The sequence below is a fragment of the Solanum stenotomum genome, unplaced genomic scaffold (genome assembly GCF_019186545.1).
Source record: "Solanum stenotomum isolate F172 unplaced genomic scaffold, ASM1918654v1 scaffold16320, whole genome shotgun sequence".
Taxonomy (NCBI): domain Eukaryota; kingdom Viridiplantae; phylum Streptophyta; class Magnoliopsida; order Solanales; family Solanaceae; genus Solanum; species Solanum stenotomum.
In genome coordinates, this window is record NW_026023996.1 from 247,551 (window position 1) to 256,927 (window position 9,377).

A 9,377-nucleotide genomic window follows, 5' to 3' on the forward strand; every position below is an offset into this window, starting at 1 on the left:
AAACCGAAATACCGAATTACATAAAAATTACATACCGAAAATCGAACCGAAATACCAAAAAATACAAAACCATATACCGAATACCGAACCGACCCACCCCTAATTTTTGGTGATACAGAATTCCAGAATTTTTTTTGCTGAAATTTTTCATTGACGTCTGTTACGACCTTGGTGATGGCATGAGTTGGTCCCGAGGGGCAAACTGACACATTTTCAAATTCAAATGAGCCCAATGCATTAAAACTCATATTTTATCGATTTTCGTGTACTATTTTGCCAAAAAAATTCATGGACGTTTGTTACGACCTTATTAATGGCGTGAGTTTGTTCCGAGGGGCATTACTAAAGCTACATATTTTTGGGTAAAATAAGTGTATTTATCCATCAAAATAAGTTCTTTCATCTAAAAGAGAAGTAGGGAGTAGGTACAATATCTTTTTTGTTTTGCTTTTTAACCATTCCAAATTAAATATTCACTAGACTGATTAATCCAAATCATAATATTCACTATTATAATGCGAACTAATCCTAATTTACGCACGTTGTGTAAAGGGCATAATTAAAGGAGAGAGCACATTGCTGTAAGAAAATTAGCAAGAGGTTTATACTTAATCCCTTGATCTGTTAATATCTCCACCTGTAAATAGTTGGTTTTCTAGCAATAATTCACAAACCCATAGATACAACTCACAATGAATCGAAAAAAAACCATAGACTGAATCGAAAGAAATCACAAAATGAAACATAGGAAACACAGATATAACTTCGGATCAGGTCACGAATATTTAGATCACAGAGTGCAACACAAGGGATGAATCAAACTAATTACAATATTGAACAGAGATATAGCATCGGATCAGGTACAAACCATCCCGATGGTCACAAAATGCAGTTCAGCAGGAGTGAATCACAGAAAAAAACATGCCTAGTGGAATCCCACGATGGGTAGAATGTACGCAGACATTGACCCTATCTTCTTGATAGAGGTCGTCGTTTCATCTCAAAGGAAAGAATCAAAGCATGATAAAAGGGAGATAGCAACATCGAATAGCATGATACAAAAAGCAAATGAAGCAGCAGCAACAACAATGATAAGAAATGAAGAACAAGATAGTTCACGAATAATATTCAATAAGGAGAAGATGAGTAGAGGAGTGTAGCCCCATACCTCTCCCACATAATCGAACATATAACAAAATTAAACATAACTTGGAATCGTGTCTCTCAGCTATCCGCAAAACACAGACTGAAGCAGAATATCACAAAATGCAACACTAAGGGGGTGAACCAAACAAATAACAAAATTAGACATAGGTACAAGAATCACTAATATTATGAGAAAGCCCTTTCAAAGATAACAGATTCATCACTATTAATAGAAACTAGAGAAATGATAACAATATGATGTTCATCCTACCAACTGATGAAACTTTACTTCAGTAGATGCAATGACTTCTATAAAGAATTTAACAAAACTTTAGGAGTTTATTGTTTTTCTCTTCGAAATACCCTACAAAATGACATTAAAAGTAAAATAGAATGTTTTTCGATATCCACCCACTGCTTCTTCAATGGTTGATTTGTTTACTTGCAGCTCTTCAAGACCAAGATATTTCTTCAATCGAACTTCACTGAAGAGAACAAATAATGTACAAACCAGAAGGACGAAAGGAACCCGACGGTGCCTGTTGCAAACATAATAGCCAAGACCATGAAGAGGGAGTATCCGAGGTAAAGGGTGGCGGAAACAGGGCCGCTTAAGCTCTTGAGGTCGAATATTAGATAGTTGATGGAGTATAGGAAAATGTAAATTGCGACTGAACCGGAAGCAAAGAATGACTTCCACCACCATTTCCAGTCCTCCACACATAGATGCATGTAAGTTAGAACAAGAGACACCTCAGCACAAACGACAACAAGGAGGATCATAACGATGAGGAGGAATCCGAAGACGTAGTACACACGACCCATCCAGAGACTTGACATGATAAAAAAGAGCTCAATGAACAGAGTGCCAAAAGGAAGGGTGCCTGCCCCGAGAACCAAAAGCCAAGATGGATATTTCTGTGCTGGAATTTCGCGTGGGATCTGGTTGGTTCGGACTGGATATTCGATGTGAGGTGCCTTTGCCCCAAGGTAGCCACCGATCAGGGTTAGGGGGACGGAGATACAGAACCAAAGTAAAATGAGCACGACAAACAAAGAAAAGGGAATGGCCCCTGTGCTGTGACTACCCCATAACAAGAAGTTCAATACAGTAAGAATTAGGAAAGAAAGTCCAGGGAAGAAACAAGCAGCCTTCCACGCGACTCCAACCCATCCCTTGTGATCACCACAGAAGATTGTCCTCCAAAGACGAACAGAAACATAGCCAGCTGCAACACCAAGAATCATGTAAAAGAATAGCATACCTGTAATCAATGTTCCACGAGATGCTGGGGACATGAATCCAAGGGCAGCAAACATAATAGTCACTACAGCCATCCCCAAGATTTGAACTCCATCCCCAACCATTGCGCAGAGAAGGCCAGGGTTACTAGGGGCTCGGAAAACATCACCAACAACAAGTTTCCACCCAGATAACTCCTCATTCATCTGAGCCTGAGCTTCTTTGTCTAGTTCATCATACCTTGCCAGATCACGGCGGATTGTTCTCAAAAAGATCACAAGCACAATACCAGCCAAGAAAGTGATCACCATAAGGGAATTGAGTATCGAGAACCAGTGCACCTTTGCACCTTCCATCTTCAAATAAGCATCCCATCTCGATGGCCACTTGATGTCACTCTCCACAAAGTTCACCTCATAAGTAAAACTCACAGGCTCATTTTCTTTAATAGCCATGGACACAGATGTCGGGTCACACTTGATTGGAGATGGAAGCTTATTGTACATTTTAAGATTCTTTAACGAATCAGGCGTATGCTGGAAACTACAAGGTACAACCTCAAATCCAACAACCATATATCCAGGTGCATCAGATCCTTCATTTCCAACAGTCGAAATCACCTCTGATCCATCCCCGGTACCCATCACACGAGCCACATTGGTCTCCTCAAATTTATGAACAAGAACAGTAAACTTCAAATGGTTAAACACATAATATGCATCTTGAACCTTGATCCCAACCGGATACCCCGTCCAACGCAAGAAGTAATTCTCCTTCTTGGTATATCGAATAGCAGGCAAATTATCAAGAATCAAATTCACCTGATACATCTCATCAATCCTCTCTTTTAAAAGCTTAAATTCATCAGCAGACAAAGGCTTAGTTTGACACAAGAAAACCTCAGTCTCATTAGTATACATCTTAAACCTATAAGGCGAATTCTCAATCCTATCACCCATAAGAAGCTCACCTAGATTTTCTGCACTATCCTTCACACCCTCTTCAGGCTTACAGAAAGGCAAACTATAATAACTATAAGGCAATTCAGTGTCAATTGAAGTCAATGAATTGACCTTAACATTCAAGTAGTCACCAACCCCATATTTGTGAGGATAACTTCCAGGCAGATAAAACCCATAACCCAATTCAGAAACCAAACAGATACACAAAACCCAAATCTTGAATTTATCAAAAGACACCATTTTTACCCCTTTTTTTGCTCAGATCTAAATGAATTATCAAAAGGGTGTATTTATAATGCAAAGATCAGTACTTTTTCAAATGGGTATTCAATATATATCAAGATCTATCTATAACATCAAACTTAAACCAGATCTGATTAATATTGAAACAAGAACAGTGAAGCATATAAAGAGGGGAAATTGAAGGGTTGTTAAAAAGAACAGATCTTGCTCACCTCTGATGGAACAATATGCACTAAATTGGAGAAGAAAGGAGCTGTGAGAGTAACATTTGAGCTGTGAGGAAGATTTAATGGAAGTGGTGGAAATGTACAGACTCCATGACTATGGAATTTATATACATATATTAATTCCTTTACTTCGTCGGTGGGAGATCTTGGCTTAGCATGTAGGCCCTTAATAAAATGACTTATATGTCCCTAAAACAACTCGTAACGTATCTGGTGTAATCTCACAAAGTGTGGGATGTATGCTCTATTAAGAAGTAGAATAATCGTTTTCGATAAAACTTTCGCTTTTATGACTTATATTGCCCGTTTGATAAGAGGGATAAGTGAAAACTAATTTTATGATGAGTTTATTTCATATTTAATTGTAATTGAATTGCGAAATAATTTATTTATTTTGAAATTTATTATCACTTGAATTATAGTGTTATTTTTATTCATGTTAAAGATGATACATCAATTTAAACCCACATTAAAATCCGATTAAATTCAAATTCATGTTGAAAGTCACGCTACATTAAGGATAAAATGTTCCTAACAAAAACGACTTATTATACTAATTGTTTATTTATAATTATTTGTATATCACTCTATACAAAATGTGTTTCTTAATTTATAAACATTTCTTGATATGCCAAAGAAGAAGTATTTTTTCTTGCCAATTTCTAGTTACATATTTCCTACCTAATTTATAATCTAAATTATTGCCAATATCTATGTTTTTTATATAAAAATAGGTAGAGTTGCCTAACAATTAAAATCTTAAAATGGTACATTTTACAGCTTGCAAAATGCTCTTTTGACTACTCAACAATAGTATCCTTTGCTTTTTCATGCTTGTCACGTAAATGTGCAGCAACTAATTGGATCTATATATTTAAAAAAAGCCTAAAAATAATTAATTAATAAATAATCATCTAAGCTACCAATGATATTGAGATTATTATTATTATTATTATTATTATTTAAAGAAAAGCAACAGAAAGCTTTTGTATTGACACGTATGAAGATGAATGTCCTACCATCAATTATATTTTACTATATACTGTATATAGTTTGTAATTGCTGTATTTTTTTAAATATTTTTTAGAATAAAAAAGGCTCACGATATAGGAGATATACTACGATCAAATCTCATCATGTTATATTACATGTTCTCTATTTATTATTATTATACAAACGCTTTTGTATCGACACGTGTAAAGTGAATGTCCTAACATCAATTATTTATAGAAATTTGATAATTGTTGTATAGTTATATATATATTTTTAGATTGTGAGATATTTTACGATCAAATCTTTTCATGACAATCTATCATTTATAACATTAATTTTATTAAAACGTTCGAGTTTTCTTTAGTATCGATTTTCCACATTATATCATATTACATGTTCTTTATAACCACATTTCACTATATATTGTATCCAAAAATTATTTTGATTAACGACTTTGTAAAAAGGTTTGACTATATGTAATAACCTCTCAATATTAAATTTTGACTTATGTTGTTATCGTGTCAAACAAAAATAGAAGTGAAATTATATATTGTTTAGGAATTATAATGACCAATATTTTTTATTAAAAAAAGATTTCTAAAACTTGATAAATACGATAAAGTATACAAGCTTCCATGAAGAAATCTTACCTAAAAGCAATAAAAAAATGATTTTTGCTTAAAAAGGAAGAATTAGCTTTACTACAACTGCAATTTATCTGTTTTTAATTTCAAACATAACCCAACAAATGTAATAATCAATCTTTTTAATTCCTAGTTATTTGTCATTTAACGTTGATAAAAATTAACTTAAGTGGTTAAGTAAAGATCTATAACAAATAAAACATACGTTATTTATTTCTTACAATATAGTCTATAATTTAGTTATTAGTTGATTATCATATTCTCACACCGTTTCATTTAAGAGTGTAAAAAATATTTATTTTTTTAATATTGTGATTTTAAACACTAAAACAAATACGTACTAAAATTAGTTTTTTTAAAAGTATTTTAATTTTAAACATAACATGTCATTCTTAGAAAGAGTATAAAAATAAAATGAAAATATTAGAATTAAAAACTTTCTAAATATAATATTCTTTTCAAAAGAAGCTAAAAATATAATTAAGATATAAAATAAAACGAATGGAATAACACTTTGATAATCAACCTAAGAAATAAATTTAGAACCTGAAAAACCTTTGACTTTAAAATAACCATATAAGTACACTTTTTTCTCAAATTCGAGGGGAGTATAGATAGGCAGGGGACTGAGCTACAAGCCTACAACAGAAATTATCGGAATCTATGTAAATTTTGAAGTTATATTTATAATAATAAAAAAATTATATATAAAAACAATTTATTGGATCTTGTTGAAACTTCAACGTTAAGTTGTATGAGTGAGTATAGTACTAGAATGTGTTGAGCTTTTTGAGAAATTCTCGTGGGGCAATTTTTTCTATTTCTACGAGGTAAATATAGGTCATATATTTTATCTTTTTCAAATTTTATTGAGTATGTTATTATTTAAAACCTAATAAATATTAAATGATTAAGCTATAATTCAAAAACATAAATTTAAAATTTTGAATTAACATATGAGATTAGGAGGATGATTAAATTTTACATTAAGGTCTCTTTATTTACAATTTCAAGAAAGTCAACTCCCAACGCCGTGCGCAACATGAACTTTTCATAACATGGCAACTTGATAATAACACATTTCCCAATTATCATTATCCCCATAAAGATTTATTTTATTTTCACTTAAACAAGTTATTTTCAAAAAAATTATTTCACCAATATAATTCAAATGCTAAGTTCAATATTTGCAAGAACTATGTTAATGTGTCATTGCTTACAATTCTAGATTAACAAAGCCCAAAAACAAAAAAAGTCTTTATTTGGGCCAAAGATTATACTTAGGCCTAGTTTGATTGGGAAATAAATTATGAAAAAATTACATAAATATCACTTAAGATATCATAATCTTTAAAATTCTCAACTATTTAAAAAAATTACAAAAAACCTCTTTTGGATACATCCCTATCTCCTCTCGGATACATTCCTATCCCCTCTCGGATACATCCCTCCCATTGAGTAGTGTATCATTTGTAATGTGTTGGACAACCAAGGAATGTATACAAGAGCACTGAAAATCTTGGATTTTTTTGTAATTGGGGAAACTTCCGAAATATGATATAGTTAACCCCAAAATGTATGAGATTTTTGTATTTTATACATAAATTATCTCGCGATTAATTATTCTAAAATTGTTATCTCATCCTCAATGTGGAATAAAAATAATAGCATTACAATTCTGGGATAACTATTCTGTGATTTTATCTCAACCAAACATGACATGAACTCATCCTAACATTGATCTCGAGATTAGATATCTCTTATCCCATACTAAACGAGCCCTTAAAGTTCCGTACTAGATCAGATGCATCAGAGCAATGGATCCAATGACAGACTCANCAACTCCCAACGCCGTGCGCAACATGAACTTTTCATAACATGGCAACTTGATAGTAACTCGTTTCCCAATTATCATTATCCCCATAAAGATTTATTTTATTTTCACTTAAACAAGTTATTTTCAAAAAACTATTTCACCAATATAATTCAAATGCTAAGTTCAATATTTGCAAGATCTATGTTAGATATATGTCATTGCTCACAATTCTAGATTAACAAAGCCCAAAAACAAAACAAAAAAGTCTTTATTTGGGCCAAAGACTATACTTAGGACTCATTTAGTTGGGAATAAATTATGAAAAAGTTAAATAAGCATACCATCTAAGATATCATAATCTCTAAAAAAATTACTATTTAAAAAAATTATAAAAATCTTCCATCGAATACATCCCTCCTATTAAGTAGTGTATCATTTGCAATGTATTGGACAACCAAAGAATGTATTCAAAAGCAATGAAAAGTACGAGATTTTTGTATTTGGGGAAACTTCCAAGATATGATGTAATGGACCCCAAAATATATGAGATTTTTGTACTTTATACACAAGCTATCTCACAATTAATTATTCTGAGATTAATTATTCTAAAATTGTTATCACATCCTCAATGTGGAATAAATATAATAACATTACAATTCTGGGATAACTATTTCATGATTTTATCTCAGCCGACCATGACATAAACTCATCCGAATATTGATCCCGAGATTAGGTATCCTTATCTCCGTACTAGATCAGAAGCATCAGAGCAATGGATTCCATGCAAGACTCAATCCGGTTTTGATTACAATTTTATTTTGAACCAAGGGTCCAAGTGTTAGAAACAATTTTTTCTATCTTATAAAAGTAAATAAAATCTGGGTGTATTATATTTTTTACAGGGTGTTTATTGTCATTATTGTGCTAATAAGTTAAATAGAAAAAGATTCTATCACTGAAATTACGGTACAAAATTGAAAACAAATTTCTCTCTTTTTTCCTAACGATATTTTAAGTTCATTGCAGTAAAGTTTTTATTAGTCTGGTAATATGAGGATATATACCAATTTTCAAATTGGAAGTATATATGGATGAAAATATATTTCTTAAATTTCATTAATTATATGACTTTAAATAACTACATAAATATAGTAGTAGACTCCTCATACAATTAAAAATTAAAATATTAGACTTTTACTACAATACAGAAACTGAATATTTGTAATAAATCTAATATTAGACTCATTATAGAGCTAAACAACTAATTATTCTATAAAAAAAAAGTATTGTAATGGTAGAAATTGCCACATCCAACACAAATAAATTAGAGGTTCAAACCTATATTTCACTATAAGGATCAAAAGCAAATTTCATCTTATGTTGTTATATGTCTTCTATAATAATATTCTACTACAACATTTTAAAATATTCAGACAAATGACATCGTTATTAAAAAAAAGTTGGTTCATATATTTATTTTTTTGAGTGGAGCAAGATTGTAGAAAAATAAAAGTTAGTGTGAGTGAATTTTCAATCAATTTCCCACAATAACTTCTTAAATAGTATCTTTAAGCACCTAAGAGATTGAAACTAAATGCAAGATCAATGAAACACAAATATGATGAGAGTCAATGATATTTAGGTCCATTAGGTACGATAATATGGGAATTTTCCCAACTTGTGGGAAAGCTACAATTAGTAGGAGTAAATAGTAACAATTTCTTAAAAAATCAATCATTCTATTGAGCTAAGGCAGCTCTGCATATAGTGTTTTAGACTCATACTTCATCGTTGTCTGATCTTTTCAAACCTTAATCTGGATTAAGAATTTTTCATGTCTAGTTTTATGTGAAAGATCATATCTAGAGTAGATATCGAATCTCATTTCTTATCATTCATGGTTCATTCCAATCTTTAGTAAGTCAAAGCATTCAATGAATTGTTGTGATTCTTCCTAAATAGCCTGGATTTTTTCGTCGAGAGTCACTTTAATTACCTAAACTCATCCGACTAAATATGATAAAGCCGTTCCTAGGCCCCATTGCTAAAAAAATTCGAACAACTTATTTAAATTGAATCTCTGATAACTTTAAAGGTGATTCC

At 31.7% G+C, this 9,377-nt stretch overlaps 1 protein-coding gene across 1 annotated transcript; it reads right to left on the reverse strand.

The window, feature by feature from the left end:
* Window positions 1–1,311: 1,311 nt before the first annotated feature.
* Window positions 1,312–3,916, reverse strand: LOC125850322 (transmembrane 9 superfamily member 11). The gene has a single exon (XM_049530171.1). It carries the CDS (start codon window positions 3,589–3,591, stop codon window positions 1,618–1,620), a length of 1,974 nt encoding a protein of 657 aa, XP_049386128.1. The 5' UTR covers window positions 3,592–3,916; the 3' UTR covers window positions 1,312–1,617.
* Window positions 3,917–9,377: the final 5,461 nt, after the last annotated feature.